Genomic DNA, 22,160 nt, shown 5'->3' with positions numbered 1-22,160 from the left:
GTGAGAGAAGGCCAAGGATTTGGGACTTAGCCTTGACTCAGTAGTAACAAGTGCCATTTGCCATATCACTAGAGGAAACTTGTAAAGTCTGGACTTACACCCCCCATCCAGAAGTAACAAGGTGCCCCTCTTTCTCCTAGGTGTCAATGGAGGCTATGCAGCAACCCTGGACCACTACTTCCACCTGACAATAGGGGTGCCATCCTCCATTAGTGCAGTGTCAGAGGAGGTGAGGTATAGAAAAGAACATTGAAAGAAGACAGAGGGTCTCATAAAATAATACTTAAAGTGTCAAAGATATAATTAAAATTAACTGTAAAGACAAAATCCAGGAAAATCTCAAATGTAATAAAAAAAAAAAAAGAAAGAAAAGGAGCGGATGACAAAACTGAGATGACACATCTTGGAATACTGGAATTCTTTGGCATGGCTTTCACAACCACCATTATAATAATGCTTCAGTAAGCAATGAGGAACATGCTCTGAAACAAACAAAATAGTAGAAAGTCTCAGTAAAGAAAAAAGTAGATAGAAGGAAAAACCAAAAGAAAAATTTGGAACTGAAAAATATAGCCAATGGGATTAGAAACTCACAGGCTGGACTCAAGAGCAGAGTAGAGATAACAAAGGAAAGACTCAGTGACTTGAAGATAGAATAGAAACAGAAAATATTCAATCTAAACAACAAAGGTGAAAGAGACTAATATATATATAATTTTATATAACATAAATATATGTGTGTGTGTATTTACTTTTAAATGGGAAGAGGGCTTCTGGGACAAAAGATCTCATATTTGTGTCATGAGAGTCTCAGAGAAAGAGGAGAAAGAAGAGACTGCACATTATTCATAGAAATAATGGCAAAAGCTTTCTCAAACTTAGTAAAGGATATAAATCTCAAGAGCTAAGAAATTGAGTAAAACCCCCCAAAAAATAAATCCAAAGAAATTCATGCCAATACTTATCCTAATTAAGCATCTAAAAACTAAACATAAGAGAAACTCTAGAAGCAGCAAGAGAAAATGATCCATAAAGGGATTTAAATTAAACTAAACAAAATTCAGTAGAATGACAGTAGAGTTTTCATCAGAAACCATGGAGACCAGAAAGCAGAAGCATAACATTTTTTTAAGTGCTAAAAGCAAATACCTGTCAAGCAGAGGTCTATATCCAGTAAAAATATCCTTCAGAAATAAGGAAGAAATGTCAAGACATTTTCAGATGAAGGAAAACTAAGAGAACTCATTATCAGCAGATTTCCTTGGAGAAAAAAAAAAGTGCCTTAAGGAAGTTCTTGAAAGATAAAATAAAAAAGAAGGAAGATAAAATGTCTATTCTTGAGTCAGATATTGACACTAGTAGAACAAATATAATGCCTACAGCAACCTTGAAACAGTCAAACAAAGGGACACACTCAAAAACAAATAAAAAAAGAATTCTAAACAAAATGTTCAAGTAAACCATAGGAAGACAGGGAAGAGGAAATCTGAGAAAAATACGATTCAGAAAGAAAGCAAGAGTGACTATGCTATTATCAGATAAAGTAGACCTTAGAGCTAAGAAAATTAGAAGGACAGATGTAAATTTACATAATGATAAAAGCTCAATCCACCAAGAAGTCACAGCAATCAAAATTGCTTTCCCAAATGAGGAAGTTGCAAAATATGTGATGGAAATGAAAAAAAAAAAAAGAAAGTAGACAAATTTACAATTATATTTGGAGACTTCAACACTCTTCTCTCAGAAACTGATGACAGGACAACTAGATAGAAATCCAGCAAGGATGTACAAGAACTTAACACACCATCAACCTGCAGGGTTTCACAAGCATTTAGACAAATGGCTACCAATAGCAGCAAAAAATACATTTTCATCTCACATTGCTCTAGAACAGAGACCAAGACCAACCATATCATGAGCCATAAGACAAACCCCAATAAATTTAAAAGAAGTAAAACCATACAAAGTGTGGTATTTGCCTACAACAAAATCAAAGTAGACATGAATAAATAAGGTAACAGGAAACTCTCCAAATACTTGGAAACGTAAGTGCCACATTTCTAAAGAGTCTATGAGTAAAAAAGGAAATCTCAAGAAAACTAAAAAAAAGATTTTTGAAATTTCTTTGTAAAATATGGTTAATCTCAATTTTATCAACACTTTCGCATTAATTGAGATCTTATGCTTTATTTAAATGCTATAGTAAATGATGATGGTTGAAATTAGAATATTAAATAAACTAGCATATTTTGTAAAAAAAAGAAAACTAAAAAAAAATACACTGAGCTTAATTAAAAACAAAAATACAAGGTATCAACATGGGTTGGATTAGGATAAAATCCTAAGAGGAACAGTATAATAGTAAATGCTCACATTAGAAAGAGCATGTTTCTAACTTGTAATCTATGCTTACTCTTTAAGAAACTGGAAAAAGAAGAAAAGTCTGTAATAAGTATAAGAAAGGAAAAAATAAATAGAAAAATACAGAGAAAAATCAATGAAGCAAAAATGTCCTTCCTTGAAAAGATCAATATAATTGAGAAATGAATATCAGGAATAAATCTGAATGTGTCATTATAGACTCTGTAGATATCAAGTGGCTGGTAAGGAAATGCTGCAAACAACTCTACATACATACATTTAACAACTTAATAAAAATGCATCAATTCCTTGAAAAGTGCAAACTACTAACACCCAACCAAGAGATATGGCAGAGCAAGCGGAGGACCCTAAAGGCAATTAAACTGAACTCATGATGCTCAAGACTCTTAAAAATGTAATCTCCAGATCCTGATGGTCTTGCTGAAAAATTCTAACACATTTAAAGAATAATGAATATACATTCTACAACTCTTTCCCAGAAAACATAAAAGGAGGAAATCCTTGTAATACTAAGAAACTAGTATTATTCTGATACCAAAACCAAAGATAGTACAAATAAAAAAAGGTTAAGATTAAAAACTGTAGCCCACAATCCTCATAAATACACATAAATATCCTTAAGAAAATATGAACAAATACACTTCAGCAGTATACGTAAAGAATTTTACACATGACCCAATGAAGTTTATTCACTGTGTTCAAAGCTGGTTCAATAACTGAAAATTTATCCATATAATCTACACCCTTTTCTTAAAAACCTAAAGAAGAAAAGGCACATAATTATACCCATTTATGCAGTAAAAGTAAGTGACCATTTTCAGCTTATACTCATAATAAAAACTCATAAAACTGTAATAAAAGGAAATCTCTTCAATCTAAAGAAAGAACTACTAAAAACTACAATTAGCATTATATTTAATGGTGAAAGAAAATGTTTTCCCCCTAAAATAGGAAAAGGATAAAGATGTCTACTTTTAATATAATTCTTGAACTCTTCTTCGGGAAGTAAAGGAAATAAAAGAAATGAGTATCATAAAGAAATAAAACTGCCTCTATTGCCAGGTGACCTGATGGTCTATGTAGAAAATACCAAGGAATCCCCCAAAATCAAAAACTTCTAAATTAATGAGTATGTGTATCAGGGTCAGAATATATAAAATTGACACACAAAAAGTATCTATTTCCATACAAGCAATAAACATGTGGGGACTGAACAAGGGAAACCAAAAATGAAACACTGAAATATAAATCTAATAAAACATGTATAGAAATTGTATGCCAAAAACTGCAAAGTGCTAACTAAAAAATCATAGGCAATTTAAATAAGACACATATCTCGATCACTGCCTGGAAGATATTATAGTAAGATGCCAATTTCTTCCAAAATGATTTCTAGGTTTCACAAATTTCCTATTAACACCCAGCTAGGATTTTGTAGACATAGAAATTTATAAATAGACAGGAAAATGCTAAAGCAATTTTTAAAAAGAAGAATGAAGTGGCAGGAAACACCCTACTCCATGTTAAGCTTTACTGAAGAGCTAAAGCAAACAAGATAAGCATAATATTGGAAGAGGGATAGAAATAAGATTAATAAAACAGAATAGAAAACCCAAGAGTAAACCCACACAAATATGCTCAACTAATCTTTGCAAAGGTATGGATCACTTCAGAGAAGAAATAAATATTTTTAACTAAGGAAGGCAGAGCAATTGGAAATCCATAGGCATAAAGATAAACCTCTAAACTTCATATATATAATAATGGATGATAATTAACATATTAGACCACATACTTAAATGTAAAAGTTGCCAGAGCAACTGAAAGAGAGCGCTCTGGCAACTTTTACAGCTCAGAAGCAGCAGATGTGTTCTTCCTGGATTTCCTCCCTGGGCATCCCCCTGGTATGTTGAAAGCCAGCTGAGTGCTGCAGAAGAATTACTGCCTAAGGTGTTGGAGGCAGGGCTCCAGAACCACTCTCTGCTGGGCTACCTAGTACAGGAGCCTCCTCTGCAGCCTTCTGCACCAGATGGAGGGGATCAAAAAGGTATCTTGGGACCTTCTTTGAAAACTCCCAGGACAGTATAATGGTTCTTAGGTGGTCTTTTGAACCTTGTCACTCTTGTGGGTGCTTGAGAGCCTGTTGCTCATCTTGACTTATACCTTGATTTTCTGATGTCTCTTAGAAGCTCCCAAGCACTTGTTAACAAGTAAGACTCCATCTCTGCTTTGCACCGGATCTAATATGGCAAGTGTGGAATATAAAGCTCAACAATCTGCTGCCTGCAAGTGGTCCCCTGGAACAAACTTTAAAAAACTCTGCCTTCTAGGCATGAATACCAGCTTGCATTCATTTAATTAGGTAGAAGCTAGGAGGAATTTGGTGGCTGGAAGTTGTGATTTTCAGCCCATGCTGTAACCTCAATTACATTCTTGTCTCCCTCCTGCTGCCAAGAGAAAAACCAACTGATTGATGAATGGTGCTTTCACCATGGGGCTTATGGCAGAAGAATGATCAGGAACTTGATGTTAACCATCTGAATACTTTCCTCAGGCACTTACTTAGCTTCTTATCTTTCCTATGATGCATGAGTACTAGAAACTTTAATGAATCATTGAAGGATTCCATATGCATTTTTTAGTTAATACGAAAGATGTAACTCTGACATAGTTTCTTTGCTCTTAGAAAGTAGAACATGGTATGGGATGCATTTCACAGATTCCAAGATGATACTTCTAAAGGCTATTATTCTGAACTTAAGAATTTTGTACTCATGGGTCCATTCATAGCTTACTGGAGACCCATGGTAGGTACCATCTGGTTTTTTGTTTGTTTTTGATTTTTAAATCTTTTTAAAATTAACTTATTTTAATTAAGTATACATGACAGCAGCAGAATGCATTTTGATTCATTGTACACAACTGCAGCACAAATTTTCATTTCTCTGGTTGTGCACGATGTAGTGCTGCACCATATGTGCAATCATACATATACCTAGGGTAATGATGTTCACCTCATTCTACCATCTTTCCTGCCACCTTTCCCCTCCTCACCTCTCCCCCACCCTTTGCCCAATCAAATTTTCCCCATTTTTCCTATGCCCCCCATTATGGGGCAGCATCCACTTATCAGAAAAAACATTTGGCCTTTGGGTTTTGGGGACTGGCTTACTTTGCTTAGCATGATATTCTCCAACTCCATCCATTTACCTGCAAATTCGATAATTTTATTCTCTTTTAATGCTGAGTAATATTCCATTGTGTATATATATCACAGCTTCTTTATCCATTCTTCTACTGAAGTATATCTAGGTTGCTTCTACAGCTTAACTATTGTGAATTGAGCTGCTATAAACATTGAAGCTGCGTTACAACAAACCAATAAATAAATGGGCTAAGGAGCTAAACAGACATTCTCAGAAAAAAGATTACATTCAATCGACAAATATATGAAAAAAATGTTCAACATCTCTAGTAATTAGAGAAATGCAAATCAAAACTACTCTAAGATTTCATCTCACACCAGTCAGAATGGCAGTTATCAAGAATACAGACAACAATAAATGTTGTCGAGGATGTGGGAAAAAATTCACACTCTTTACGTTGCTGGTGGACCTGCAAATTGGTGCAACCAATCTGGAAAGCAGTATGGAAATTCCTTAGAAAACCTGGAATGGTACCATCTGGTTTTTCAGGTGAAGTTCTTCCTTACTTTCCAGTTGTTATCCTCTTTCTTTTCTTTTTTTTCTCTCCCTTCCTTCCTTTTGTTTTCCTTTTCTTTTCTGTACTGTGGATCAAACCCAGGAACTTGCACAAGGTAGTCCACTCATACATTTTAGTAACTGACTTTGTTGACTTCACTTATAATAAAAACAAACTTCAGACTGAGGACAAGGCAAAGAAAGAAGACTTCATATTTCAAAAGATGAGGATCAGTTGCCACAGCAAAGCCAAATTGCCTAATTTCCATTTCACCTTCCCCAAACAACTGAATTTCATTTTATATTATCTTTTTATTGGTCCATTCACAATACATTTATTGTGTTTTTAATTACTGCATTTCTTGGTCCTCAAACATTTTCTGTTTCCAACTGCTTTTTTAATCATTATTTTATCAGGGACATAATATTCTATGGAGCAGATTTGGTCCATTTCTCCATTGTGGCTATCTGGTGTCAGCTTTTTAAAAACTTTGTCTTGAGAAAATTATAGTTCATAAGAAAATGAAAAAAAAAGAAAGGCACATTTTCCTATCCCTTCTAATTTTCCCCCACAGTAATATTTTAAGTAACTAATATCAAAATCAAGAAACTGACATTGGTATAATCTACAGAGCTTGTTCAGATTTCACCAGGTTCATATGAATGAATTTCTGTATATGCATGATCTTATGCAATGCCACAACACATGTAGATCTGTATAACAACCACTATAATTAAGAACTGTATCATTTTTTGCAATGATCCCTCATAACTATCTCATTATAACCACATTCTGTATGTCCCTAAGCCTGGAAAAGACTTAGCAGTACTCCCTCATGATTATGGCAGTTCAAGAATATTGTAGGCAAGAATTTATACAGTTTGCCTCCTTTTGAGATTGGCCAGGTGGTGGTCCATGGTGTGGATGTATCACAGTTCACCTAACCATTCATACATTAAGAGTCACTTGGGATATTTATAATTATTTAGTATTAGAAATATAAAATGTCCATATGTCCCTTTTCATGCATTTCCTCAAAAAAATTACTGCTAAACTTGGTTTATTTTTATGGTGTTTAGTAGATGTAACTTTTTCAACTTCTTCCTTTTCAATCTTATACAACATTTTGATTCAAATATGTTGTCTGTATATATGCACCATTTGGATTTGGATTTGTTTTACTGCCTTATCTGTACGTCTATTTTGTCTGGGAGTATGGAATTTAAACTCATTTGCATTCTTTGATTAGTGATTTTTTAAAACTTACTACTTACTACTGTCATCCTATTAGTTATCTTTCTGCCATACTTTCTTTTAGGATGAGAAAAAAATTTTTTTCCACTAATCTCTGATATTTAGTGTGAAGGAGCTACAAACGAAACTGACAAAAGACAAATTAGCAATAATAAACAGATATTTACTCATGGTGCATGCAGGAACATGCAGAAATAGGTGACTTTCCAAACAGCTAAAGGGGAGGTTGGGGATTGAGGGCCTTCCATGGGAAGAATAAATGGGTCTGTAGGAGAACAAAAGGAGGTAAGAAATTTCAGATAATGTTTGTTTATGTATATCCAAGGGGCTTTCTCTGTATTATTTCTGGACATTAAAATTCTACTGGAAAGGGGTTTATGGTGTCCTCACTCCCCAAAGTTTCTGTCTTTAGTCAGTAGACAGAGGCTTCCAGAAGACTTCTGTCACCACTGAATCCCAAATGTCTTTAGTTTATTCATCAGAGATAGGGGTCAGTGGTAGAGTACTTGCCTATCATGTGCAAGGCCCTAGTTTTGATCTTTGCCACCACCAAATAATAACAACATCAACAATGAAATAAAATAATCTTTATACTAACTCTGGGGTCCAATACTTCTATTGTTTCTAAACAATACTTCTATTGTTTCTCATTTTTCTGATCTTGCATTTGGTATGTTGACTGCATTTTTACTGTTGTGTTTCTTATTTAATGTCAGGTGGTTTGGAAGTTATAATACTATTTCTGTTCCTGGGAGAGGTAGTCTAATATTTAACACCTATATTTACTTGTACCTTTCTCATTTTGTATGTAACTAGGGCATTTCCATCATATCCAAATCAGAGAAACCCTACAAAGAACTTCTATGATTACTTTTTTCCCCCCAATCTCTTCCTCATTCAAATCCCCAAGTCATGATTTATATTGAAAATATCATCAAATATTTAGATTTAACTATGACTCTTGGTGCCAATATGATATAGTTTGAATGTCTGCTCTCTCTTGAACTCATGTTAAAATTTAGTTGCCATCATACCAATATTAGTGGGTGGGATTTTAAGAGGTGTTTCAGTCTAAGAGCTCAGCTCTCATGAATAGATAAAAGCAAATGCTGTTACTCCTGAGTGGGTTACTTGCAGTGGGAGTGGTTTCGGTCCCTCTTGTACTTGCATTCTTTCATGTACTCTCTGTCATGCTGTGATTTAGCAAGAAGACCCTCAATAGATTCTGTCCCTTTGATACTGGACTTTCCAACCTACAAACCATGAGAAGTAAACCTCTGTTCATTATAAATTATCTAGTCTCAGGAATTCTGCTACAGTGGCACAAGCTGGACTAAGGCTATGTTTGCCTTTTTCTTAATTTCAATTTGCTAGAGTATATTCTAAGTAATTATTTTAGACTTGAATCTCTACATATTTGAAACTGCCTTAATTTTTGCCTAGGAAATTCAGTTTAGTAAAATAATTTGTTTAAAAGAATAATTTTCTGGCCAATATTTGAAAGTAATACTCTATTAACTTAGGAAATTTGTTTCCTATTACTATGAATTTTCACTTGCAGAGCTTGTAAGGGTTTTCTTTTTATCTTGGATGTTTTAAAATTTCAGCATGATAATACATCTTTTTATTCATTCTGCTCAGCACTCAGTAAGGTATTGACACATGAATAGATGAATATAACTATCTCATTGCAATTCAGCAGGGAAAAGATATATTGCTCAATAAATGTTAGGATTATTTTCTAACCCTTAAAGAAAAGTAAAGTTAGACACTCACTTCACAACATGTACAACAATTTCAGAAGGATAACCCACAAAATAAAAATTAAACTATCTAGTTTATCAAAAAGTATTAGAAGAAACTGTAACTGAATGAATTTGTAACTTTTTGGTATGGCACTCCAAGGCCATTAAAGATCCATCAAAAAAAGATGTAATTATCCAAGAGCATAAAATCTGTTTTAAATAGATGTTATGGTTTGGATTTGGAATGGCCCTCAAAAGTTTGTGCATTAAAGGGTTGGTCACCAATGTAGCAATATCTATAGGTAAGGCTTTTAGGAAGTGATTGAATCATGAGGATCAATCAATTTCTGGACTCATGGCTGAATGGACTATTGGGAAATGGTGGCAAATAGGAGGTGAGACCTAGAAGAGAGTGGTTCCTTGGGACTGTGCCCTTGGGAAATACATCTTGTGCCTTCTGTGTGTGAGTATGAGTGTGTGTCTGTGTCTGTATCTCTCTCTCTCTCTCTCTCTCTCTCTCTCTCTCTCTCTCTCTCTCTCTCTCTCTCTCTCTTTAGCTACCATGAGGTAGCAGCTCTGTTCTATCAAGCTTTCTCCACCATGATGCTCTCCCTCACCACAGGTCCATAGTAACGGGGCCAGCCTACCATGCACTGAAACCTTTAAAACCAGGAGCCAAAATAAATCTTTATTCCTTTAAGTTGTTTATGTCAAGTATTTTGTCATTCTGATGGAAAGCTAACCAACATAATAGATAGTGTCCTAAGACATCTGTAATGATGTCAAATGGTTAATCTTCATGACAGATTAGTATGGGTAGTAAAGAAGAAATAATAATCATCATTAGACTAATTTGTGACTCAGGTGAAAACTATGTAAATTTTATTCATATCCCAAAACTTTGCCCCCAACCCATTTATTTTTTATTTTTTGTTGCTGAGAAGATGGATCAATCAAAAAACCTTGAGTTCCAACTGCAACTCTCCATGGTTACATGGTAACAGCCCTAATAAGTTCATTCATTCACTGGAATTTGCTGGTTTCCATATGCTCTTGTCATGCTAACTTTTAGGGAATTATAAAATGTGAAGAGAGGGGCTGGGGCCATACAGCTCAATGGTAGAGCACCTGCCTTGCATGTATGAGGCAATGGGTTCCATCTTCAGCACCACATAAAAATAAATAAGATATTGTGTCCATCTACAACTCTCTCTCTCTTATATATATATTTATATATATATATTTATATATAAAGAGAACAAGTTCCTTCCCAGGAGCTCACTGGTCACTAAGGAATAACAAAAAGTATTACATTTCCACATCATACAATGTTTACAAACAAACATCCTTCAAGGTACACAGCACCCCAGAAGGGGTGACTGTGGCCGTGGGTCAGTGTTAGATTCCTAGAGGAGAAGTCTCACTGAGTTGAGCTGAATTTCTTACATTTTAGTTTACTCCTGATCACATGATTCCTATTCTGTATTCTCTCTCTTGAGTTCAGTAAATGATTTGAGAGCCTACCTTATTTGCTGCCTTCCAATATATGTCCCACCACTCTCAGAGCCCATGCTATAGCTTAGTTTACTTGTTTTCCCACCTTGCTGGCTCCCATGCATTAATATAACCGTTCTGTCAAAGTAGCTTGCCAACTTAAGGTAAGGGGACCCATATAAATAAATTATTGTATGAACAAAGTCACTCTCTTTTTATGTTGTCAAGCCTGGCCTTGAACTCACAGGCTCCAGAGAACTTTCTGCCTCAGTCACCGGAGTAGGTGAGATTATGGCACACACTACTGCCCCCAATCTAAACCAAGCCACTCTTAAACATAGAAAAAAAAAAAGATTCAATTAACAGCTGTTCCAGGACCCCAGGCAGAAACCAGAATAATCCCAGAAAAACTAAATGGTGTGGACCCCCTACTATTAAAAAAAAAATCTCATAGTCTGCCCCTGAATGAAGATCTCTCTCTCTTCTAGATCTTTCTAAGTTGTTATATCCCTGACACATCCATCATCTCCTGCTCTGTAGGATACTTCTTGGGACCCTTGTCTGACACCCTTGAAGAAGCTGGCCAGTGTTAGAAAATGCATATGGGCTTGCAGTCAAAGCCCGGGAAAAGCCATTTAATCTCAGAAACAATTTTCTCAATTGTGAACACAGGGGAGTCATTCCAGATCACTTCACTGATTGCCACAAAATCAAATCAGATGAAACCACATAGGGTGAAGTGATTTATTGCTGATTATACATGCCTTGAGAGCAGTGAATGTGCATCCTCTTAGAAACTCTATATCTTATGCATAGTGGGTCCTCAAAACAATATCCCTGAGCTGAACAAATAGCTTCAGCACCCCAGCCCCATGGCCCTGGCACACAAGCCTCAGTTTCTCCAGATTTTGAAATATACCATTGGGCACTTTCAGCTTGGGCCCTCACCCCGTGTAGCTGAGGTCCTAGGGTGAAGGGAAGAATTAATTGCCCTGGGACCCACAATTATCTACTTCCTCCTCTCATGCAGGTAGCAGATGAAAACAGCCATGGCAGATAGTGAAAATGCTCAGGGACACCCACAGCAGTCCCAAAGGAGGAGGCAGGGTGGGAACTGACCTTGGCCCCACCTGTGTTACCCATCTTCCTTCCCTCAGGCAGCTCATGATGATGACTGAACTCCCCATTGAATTCCTGTCTCACATATTTATTACACAGACCCTTACAATCCTGTTGGCTCTGTTCATTGCTACAAAGATCAATAAGCTCATCTCCAAATCTCTGCTGCTGGGCATGATTGGTTTTGTGGCCCTCAGGGTGCAGGGCTGCTCTGCGGAATAGACTTATACCACATGCAGGAAGACAGCCTTTCCTGGGCCACCTAGGATTCAAAGGCATCCCCAGAAAACGCCACTCACAGTAGCACCTGGCCCTCTGCTACAGATTCTGCTCAGGCTCTTAGACAGCAGTTGGATTTTTCCATTCTCTGTTTTGTCATAGGGTTACTCTGTGGCCTGCAATAGCAGGCAAGGGATTTGGTCAAAGAAAAAGTAGGTGTCACATGCTGAATGAAAGTCAAAATAAAGCATCAGGATGGGTCGAGTATGGTGGCACAAACCTGTCATCCCAGCTCCCTGGGAGACTGAACCAGGATTGCTGTTGGAGGTCAGCCTCAGCAACTTAGTGAGACCCCTGCCCAAAATACCATTTTAAAAAAGGGCTGAGGATATAGCTCAGAGGTAGAGCACTTTTTAGCATGTTCAAGGCCCTGGGTTCAATCCCTAGTATCAAAATTATAATTATTATTTTTTTAAAGGCATCAATACGAAAATCCCACAGCAGCTCCAGAAGAGACACACTCACTATTTCCAGAATTGAAAGGAAAGATGGAGGTAGAGGCAGGCAAAGTATCCCAGAGAAGACCTGAAAGTGAAGTCAGTCCACATCCAGACAGAGGGAGAAAGGAGTTATTCCCCTTGTTTCATTTTTAATTTTTAAAATTTATATGCAAAAAATGATACCCATTTAGGGTACCATGTGATGTTTCCATACATGTGAACACTGTATAATGCTCAAATCAGGATAAGCATATTTATCTCCTTAAATATTTTTCTTTCCTTTTTTTGTGGTGAAAAGATTAAAAATCCTCTCTTCTACATCCTTTGTAATATATAATACTGTTATATTTTGGGGTCTGGAATGTCCCCCTAAGGCCCATGTGTTACACCTTGATCCCTAACCCACAGTGCTACCAGGAGGTGGTGGAAGCTTTTAAATAATGGGACCTAGTGGGAGGGTTTAAGTTATTGGTGGCATGCTTTCAAGGGGATTACAGGACCCAGAGTTATCTTCTTTCCCTTTTGGCTTCCTGTGCTACAGGCTCCCCCCATGATAAAACTGTGAGCCAAAATAAGCCTTTCTTCTAAGTTTATTTATCTCAGATATTTGTTACAGTGGTGAAAAATTACCAACTCAAGTACATTATTCTTATCTGTAGTCACCCTACTGTGTAACAGCACACCAGAACTTAACTTGTAAAAAATACAAAGCACAAGAGCACTAAAAATGCATGGACTTTCCAGACATGACCAGAGACAGGCAAGTAGTAAGCCAACCTCTAGAGTCAGGCAGGCCAAGCTGGCTGGCCACAGGAAAGTGACTGAGCACCTGTTTCTTATCTTGAGAAAAGTGGATATGCATATCAATTTGACAAAGTCTAGAAAGAAAGAAGGAAGCTTCTTTGGTGCCCTGGTACTAGGTGGGTGCCCAATAAAAAGGGTTTGGCTCCAACATGCTGAAGTCATAAGTGTGGACCTGTGTTCTGGGCCTGTGTTCATGGAGTCATGGAGAAAGACAAATGGCTCCCAGTTGGTCAAAGGTGGACCCATGGCTGGGTTCACAGTGGTTGGCTTATGATGCACACTCACTTGTCCTCCCTCCCCTCTCGGTGTTACTGAGAGGCCAGAGGAAATAACAAAAGCAAAACATGTGTACTCCATGCCCTGAGAGAACAATGCAGAAAAGAACAGAGAGTAACTTCTAGACAAAATCGACAAAATCACCTGATGGAAGTCAGTTGACAGCAAGGTGGAAGGAGAATAAATCTTTTTATAATTATTCAAAGCAAAAAAAGAAGTGAAATGAAAATGCTAAGAAAAGGGTGAGAGCCTCTTCCACCTCACTCAGAGTGAAACCCAAGAACCCCCAGACTTGGTCCACTCCCCATCCCGTCTCTGACCCACTCTGGTGACTGACTTTGTCCCCTTCCCCATCCTTAACAGCCACACAGTCCCCTTCTGTTCCTAGAATAGATCTAGATGACATATTCCTGCCTTAAGGCAACCATAAAAGATACATTTTTTAAACGATAAAACCATGACACTTGTACAAGTATAAAATGAAACATGTGTCAAAGACAGCATTTAAGTCACTCATTCATGAGGGAACCTCAAGGTGCTAAAACCATTCTGAGGGGCACCCAGGAGACACACACAAATGTAACCAGGAATCTAGGAATGCTGATCTCAATCTGTTAATAGAGGAATCCAGCACCTCACAAAATCCTTTTGCTTCTCTATGGACTAAAATCATTTGCTTTACTACCAGTTTTCTAGAACTTACAGAGTTGAAAAATAGGTGGAAGACCATGATGGGCACAGTTCACTGCAGAATTAGATAACCAGTAAGGTGTGAACTCGGTAAAAGCCCAATTGTCTTCTTCTTTCTTGAATTTCCAAGTCTTTCACAAGCATTCCTGACAGGCCCTTTGCCCTGGCTGCTCTTTCTGTCAGGAACACTCCCCTCCTTGACATCACATGATGTACTATTCTGTGGGTCTCACCTCTGCCTCTGGTCCTAGCTCTTGCTATGCTATCTCCTTCCTCCCTCCCCTGCTGTTTTACTGGGAGCACCTTCAATTGGTGCATGCTCTCCCCTCGAAAATTCCATCTCTCTTTCTCTAAGGGACAGATATTTGGTCTGGTTTCATCATGGCTGCACCCTCAGTTCCTCCAACAGTGTACAATAATAGTGAAGGAGTCTTCATCCAATATTGACTGGATTAATGAACAAATGAAAAACAAACAGCACCAGAACCCAGGATGAGCAGGAGAGACTATGATGGACCATTCGGATGATGATCTTAGAGATGTAAATATAGATTGGCTGGCTCCACTCACTTCTTGAAAACAGACTTCTTCTCCTCCTCTCCTTCTACCCACACGCTATTTAGAAACAGCCTCTCTCCAGATTAGGTCTGAATATTTGATAATGCAGATTCATCCCAACAGTACATTGCTAAAGCCTTCTTCTCTGAGAATGCAGCAGCGAAACTATCTTTGCTCACCTGAAGATTCCTACCACATACAAGAACTATTCCTGACAACCATTTAACAATGCCTTCAGCACCCTCCCACCTCAAGGCTAACCATGACTGCATTATGGGTCTTTGAGCACCAGCAGGCCAACTTTATTCTGGTCCACAAACACCATGATATAGGCGATGTTAACAGTGACAACATTGAAAGTGAGTGATCCCATTCCACATGCAGGCCTGTGTGGCACCCCCAGGAAATACACTCAGCAGGCCTGAACTTTTGTTTAGCCCAGTTACCTTTGCAACCTGCCTACCTACTCTGCTCTGGCTGAGGACACCCAGCTGTCCAGAGTCCTAAGACACTCTCCCTACCACTCACATTCTTGCTGTGTGTCCCAGAAAGCCAAGATTGGATCTACAATCATAGTAAGGTGAAAACGATTGAAATTTGAGCATATGGCCCATCTGTGCTATGGAAGGCCATATTGACAGCCATCCTTTCCACACCCAAGGCCCCGACAGCTGTTTCCTCTGGGGATCTGCAACCCAGCTCAAGGCTCTGACTACCAAAGCACACTTGGTCCATGCAGGGAGTAGGATTGCCAGACATGCCATGAAACTCACATCTCTGGAAGCATCTCTGAGATGGTCTCTCAGAGGTTCCCAGTAGGAGTGGGCCCCAGCTGCCCACAAAGCAACTTTTAATGGGTCTTTGATTGGTTTTCCTTCTTTCCTTGCCTTAGTAACCACCCACCCCACCCCCTACCCCAATAGTGCTTCTTGGTTATGACTACCCCCCAAAAAAACACATGAATCTGTCTGGACTTGACTTCTGGGGGGACCTAAGACCATTGGCAAGGGAATAAATTGATTCCATTGGCACCTCATTGATTAGCACAATTAAGAATTCTTATAAAGCTATATTACAATGCACCCAGAATGCCCTGTACACATTGTCACTTCCAAGGCTCTGCTATCATCACAGGGTGACAGAAAAGTGTAAAGAAAAACATCAACCTATAGATGGGCAAATGCAGCTTTGCACAGTCTGTGAAATGGATGATTAGCACTCTCCACTGTTTTCAAATTTCAGAATCCACAAAATATCTTTAAATATGCTCATCAAAAATGAAGCCAGAGGGGTTGAGGCAGTTGCCTGCTGTTGCATGGCATAGGGTGGCCTCCATGTCCCTAGGATTCAGACCTTCTGCAAGCTGACTGCTGATACTGGCAAGGCTTTCAATTCCATCCAAAAGAGGCCATCGTGACAAACCATCCATAATTGCTACTCACTTTGAGCAATATTGTGTTCAGAAAAATCCTTGAGCTGATGGCTTCAAGTGAAGCAAAATAAAGCAACGAGAAACTACTGAAATCAGCACTGGGCAGAGCTTTTATTAACGCCCATCCTCTCCTCAGAGCCTGGCCAGCTGGCTGGGAACACATAACTGGTTCCCCATCCATCAAGAAAATTCAGCAACCTATTCCAGAAATGATGCAGAGATAGCTGTTTTGCAGTGACCCAGCCTCTTCAAAGCACAGAAAATGCATTATATCTCAAAAACCATTAGTGGCTCACACGTGGGCTCCAATATCAACCTGGAATACAGTGAGAAATAAGAGACGTGTTTGTGAGGCATCACTGGACTCAACGCTCCTTAAAAACCCTGGCTTTCAGAGTGATAGCATTTTAACCCCCTCCTTCAGTAAAAGCCCCTGTACCCTCATTCACACACTAATGAACCAACAAATGAGTCTCTGAGCAGAACATGGGATTCTGAGTGTCTGGCAGCTGGCAAGAAATATTAAGCTGGCATCTCTCAAAATCCCCAAGTACAGAATATCAGGAGGTCAGGATCTTACTAAAGACAAACCCATTTTTGCTAATTCCAATGTCAATTTTTGGACTCTTTCATACTTCAATGTTTTCTGGGTTGCCAATATGATTTATTCTCTTTGCTTTATTTCTTCTCTGGCCATTCTTAGCAACATCCTCTCAGCTCCTCCTCCTATTAATTCCTATATCCTCCCTCTACTTTATCTGTTTATGTATATGTATTAAGTGCTCTATTAGGTCCCCTGAGAAAGAGAAGCCCTTAAGTGCTATAGGGACACGAACCCCTTTCTGTTAGGTTGAAAGGATAAGGGAGGTGGGAATTCCTCACCCAAAGAGGAACTCTGATTAAATATCCTGTCTGCAGAAGAGTCAGCATGTATCAATGAGGTGAGACAGTGGGGCTAGGGAATAGAAGGTTTAGAAAGGTGGGCCAGTCCATACATACCTGGGGGCCCATGCAGTACATCTAGCCAGCAAAGGGAAGCTGTTGAATAGAGTCTAGGAATTATCCAACGATGTTTTTGTTTGGAAACAATCTCTCTTAGCCCACTAATCCTCTTACAGAATGAATTTAGTTGAGTGCTCCATTTAGCCAGTACTTTCAATATGCATGCCTAGTCTGTTCTTCCTGTTCTCCCCAAATTTTTAATCTGACCTTCACAATTTCATCATTTTCCTTCTTTAGCATCTGATAGCTAATCTCCCCTAGAGCTCACCTTTGCTTCAATCCTTTCCTGCATGGCCTAGAGAGATGGGACCAATTCCTCCCCACCTTGACTCTGCACCTCTGCTTACTTTGCCCAACAGAATGGATGACAGACCATTCTGGGACTCCCATGCTCAGTCCCAAAGATGCCGGGCAGCCCCTACTTTCTTCCTCTTGTTTCCAACCACCAAGCTGGGGGGACATATGCACCTGTGGAAAAGGACAGGGAAAGAAAACCCAAGTGGCACAACACTCAACCCCAGCTAAGCTTCCAGCCACTGCCAACATTCTCGCCAGCCAGCTTATTCCAGCAGTGTGACTGTGTTCCCTGGTATTCTAATTCCAGCTGACTACTCTTTGAAAGTGTTTCATGGAAGAGACAACCAGCCCAGCCACATGGGCCCAGTCAGTCCACAGCATCCTGAGAATAATAGGAGTTTTCTGTTTATTTAAGCCACTAAATTTGGGGTAGTTTGTTCTGTAGCAATAGATTATGGGTACCATGTCTAAGACAGGCTTAAATAATATTCTCTGTAAACGATTCATGTGAGCATGAAAGCCATACATTTAACAGTTTACTTCAGAAAGAAGTCCTACATCCCACTGCTCAGAAAAATTAAAGCATAAGGCACGGCAGCCTCTATATGCTCCATCAGCGATTCTGGAAGACTCTGTCAACAAGAAAGGAGCAGAAGATGAAAGAGAAAATTTGCTAAGGAGATCTTAAAGGCAGATGTAAGAAAAACAGAATTCTGAGCCAGGCATAGAAAGAATATGGCATTATTCCTGAGGGCCTGTGTCATATGTCACGCAGAAACTACTGTATCTTTGCTCCTTGAAATTCAATTATACAGAACACTTGAGCAACTCTTCTTTAGCCAGAATGGTTGAATCATCAAACTTTTTATATTTGGGAGTTAACAGTTTTACACACAGACATAAAAACCCATCTTTTATAGCCTTATTATAAAATCTATTATTGATTCCAGATGAAGAAAACTGAATTAGGAACTGTGAAACACATTCTTTCTTTTTCAACTGTTAAAATACTCTCTTAATACACATGCCATGACTAAATGTTTATCATTGCCAAGTACCACATTAAACATGCTACAAACACCCATAGATATTTCCTTCCGAACTCTGTGAAGTTGGCATTTCCTTCACTGTGCAAAGGACAAATGGAATAATCAAAAGTTTTAAAGATGGCATATTTTATGGCTATAATTTACATCCTGATTTGTTCAACCTCAGAGCTTTGTTTATAAGCAGTAGGCCATAACGCCCGTTACTATCTGAATTGCTACCTCCAAAATTCGTATGTTGAATTCTAAACCCCAGTACCTCAAAATGTGACTTATATTTGTACATAGGGCCTTTAAAGAGGTAATTAAAAACAATTGAGGTTGTTAGGGTAGTCACTGTCCAATCTGACTGATGTAGGAAGAAAAGGTTAGGACATAGACAAGCACAGAAGATGGACAGTTGTAAGCTGCAGAGAGTGGATCAGAAGAAACCAACTCTGGGCATGGGTTGGGAACAGCGGGGGGGGGGGGCTATCAAGAGGTACCACGAAGGAGCCTTATGATAATGGTAAGTTCTGTATCACAATTGTGACTACACAAAGATACACGTGATAAAATTTCATGGACTCCCCTTCCCCCCCAATACATAACAAATGAAATCTGAACAAGCTCTGTGAATTTTGCCAATGTCAATTCCCTGGTTTTGACATTGTGCTATACTAAAGTAAGATGCCAACATGGGTGAAGGTGGGGTGTAGGGTGCACAGGGCCTCCCTGTACACATATTTGAAACTTACTATGAATCTATAGTTACTTTAAAATAGTTTTAAATATTTTGTAAGAGAGCAATCCTGCCTACTCCTTGATCTTAGACTTCTGGTCTCTGGAACTGTGTGCAAACAAATGTCTGTTTTTTTAAGCCACCCAGTCTACGGTACTCTTTTTACAGGAGCCCTAGCAAACTCATACAGACCCTAAGAAAGAGATGACCCAAAGTCCAGCATAAAAGTTCACATGCTTCATCCCCTCAAAAAGGGATTATATACTTGGACATTAGACAGTTTTCAAAGCTCAGTTGTCCAAACTGGTTTTTTTTCCCACCTCGAAAATATTAAATATATTTAAGTAGAGTACCTAGAGATTAAGGGTGTTTTTTAATAAACATCTTTGCAGTCACCACTTAGGTGAAGAACATTGCCTAGCAGTACCAGGGAAAGTTCCCATTGCCTTTCCCATTAGTGTCTTGAACTTTATTTAAGCTGCAGAAAATGCCAGAAGCTGAGGAGATAGTCTTCTAAAAACAGGTCCAATGATTCAAGGGAAATAAGACCCCAGCAGCAAAAACAGAAAGAATTAGAAGTCCATAAGAAATAGAATTGTTCAGGCTTCTGGAAGGAGCAATATAGGATGAACCTATTAGCTGGCTCAAGGGGGCTCACTAAGTGACCATGGAGGACAGTGATAGATGGTCACACCATTCTCTGAATCCTGAAAAGTCCAGATTCCTTTCTCCTTCCAGATGGAACCAACCAAAGAGGTCTGCCTCATTAGAAAATTTATTTTATCTTAAGCTGGTCATCATGTATAAAATAGAAGAGATGGTCTAGATATCTTTATTTGGCTAAGTGGTTTAACAAATAATTTTACTACTCCTAGAAATTTTTCTTGCCTAGATTCTTGCTCTAAGTCATCTGCTCTCCATAACAAACAGCCTTGACTTATTGATGAATCCTTTGTTTCTTGCCGTCAGGAGAAAAACTAGTAGAATATTATTATACTTTACTTATGTCAAGTGGGCAACATGGGCTGCTTGTTTCCCTGACCAGCTAAAGGCAAGAGTCTTTATGAACTTAGCCACCTTTGCAACAGAGCTCTCCCAATGCAAATGAAGATGACTCCACCTGGACATCCCATAGGCACATACCTTCTGCTGTTGATGGCAACCGCTGCCATTCAGAGAGCAAATGTACTCTTACACATGAATGCTTCATACCCAAATATGCAGAGAAAAGGTGTTATGCACCTATAATGCATGACAACATGTGGGAAAACCTGAACTTGCATGCAAACACAGAAAATACCAGCGGGGGGGGGGGGGACAGAGCTGCTTCTCAAAGTCCTGGTCACTTGCAAAGCTTCATGAGGAGCAATGGTTCCAATTATAGATAGCATATCCAGCATTTCTATAAAATGTTCAAATATGCTTGATTGCCACATATATACAAGCAAAAAATCACTTTTCCTTTTGTCCAGAGTTCTTACCTGTTATAGAGAAGAATGTCTGGTTTCCAAATCTGGCCATCTGGAAAACGAACAGTCTTCACGCCTGGATATTCTGACATATTCCATTGTAAATAGTGATCTGTCCAAGACTGGCACACAGACAATGACATTAGCAGCACTTTGCTTCCTGGCCTACTTATATTTCTTGTAAGAGATTATTAGGTGTATTCAAAGTGAAAAAGAGTTCCAGACATTTATATTTACACAAACTGAGTTGCTGTCTATACAATATTAGGCAACTGGGAATTAAATAAATCCTTCCAAAATGATCATGAATAGCATAAAAATCACATTTAAGTTTCTGCTGTCACCATGACCACATTCAGATGGTAACATTAAAGCTAATTCCAACCCACTGCATGCCCTGGAGCCTTCTCTCCCACAGTGATGGGTTCCTTCTAGCCAAATGAATAACTCTTCTGCTTTTCAAGTTTTCATTCTAAGGACATTTTGAAAAAAATAAATTTATTTATTTCAACTGGAATAAAAATCAGGTTGTGGAAATATACACCATTTATTTCCATGAAAACAGTACTGTGCAAATGTGTGGGAGACCCAGAAATTCTAAGGGCATATTCTTAGATTTGGATTGCTTCAGTTACAACGACAATGCTTCTAACACCAGGACCTACCAATGCAAACACTGAGCCTGGACAGTGGGACACTGTCAGGATAGAAGGACGCAGATGAGGAATGTGAAAGTATTCGTAGATGCACAAACTCAGGTCCAGGACTTAATTTAGATTCCTGAGTGTCTACTGTACAAACAGAGGAAGGCTCTTGCCTGGGGTTCTCCATCCCAGGATCAGGTGCTAACCTGCCATTCCTAGGGCCAAATTCTATTGGGACCATAGAGGTGGAACCCTAGCTCCCCACCAGTGTCATGAAACCAGCACTCTACCCACCATGGCATCTCAAGGATGGCAGGTGTGGACCCAGCAGATACTACAACTGCATCGTAATCAGGCCCCATTCTGTTTTCATTTCCCCTGGGACCACCCATGTTCTGGAACAGACTTTCCAATATTTAGAAAGGTACACTATACAACACCTCCAGCTGGAACCAAGGCAGATGTCCCATAATCAAACACTGTTATTTTTGCTCTGAAACTTACTTACATATTTACACTGAGAGATAAATAAATGCTTCAATTGCACATCAATTTCAATTTCATTTCAGACCAAATGAATTTGATGCAAGGTTACAAAAATATCAAGGGAAGAGGGAGAAATGAATTTTCAGAACTGTTGAAATTCAGGAATTATAGATGAGGCATGGTGGGTTTAGAACTATTGATACTGGCAACAGGGGCCCAAGGCCATGTCCCAGACATCTAACCAAACTCTGGGGAGGGCAGGTATATCTGCAAAGGTTATCTGAGAGTTGGAACAATCTGAAGTCAGACAGGAGAAGATA

The 22,160-nt window shown here is 38.8% G+C and overlaps 1 protein-coding gene across 2 annotated transcripts in view; it reads right to left on the bottom strand.

Moving 5' to 3' along the window:
- The window catches only part of Chrna7 (cholinergic receptor nicotinic alpha 7 subunit), a 104,232-nt gene that overhangs the window by 25,828 nt on the left and 56,244 nt on the right, over nucleotides 1-22,160 (bottom strand). For both annotated transcript variants that reach the window (XM_026393040.2, XM_026393041.2), the window contains exon 4: nucleotides 20,723-20,832. In XM_026393040.2, the coding sequence (XP_026248825.2) occupies nucleotides 20,723-20,832 (110 nt within the window). The remainder of the gene's footprint in view (nucleotides 1-20,722; nucleotides 20,833-22,160) is intronic.

This window comes from Urocitellus parryii, chromosome 6 (genome assembly GCF_045843805.1).
Source record: "Urocitellus parryii isolate mUroPar1 chromosome 6, mUroPar1.hap1, whole genome shotgun sequence".
In the NCBI taxonomy this organism is placed as follows: Eukaryota; Metazoa; Chordata; class Mammalia; order Rodentia; family Sciuridae; genus Urocitellus; species Urocitellus parryii.
The sequence above is the reverse complement of the archived record's forward strand: the minus strand, read 5'-3'. Positions and strand labels throughout refer to the sequence as shown.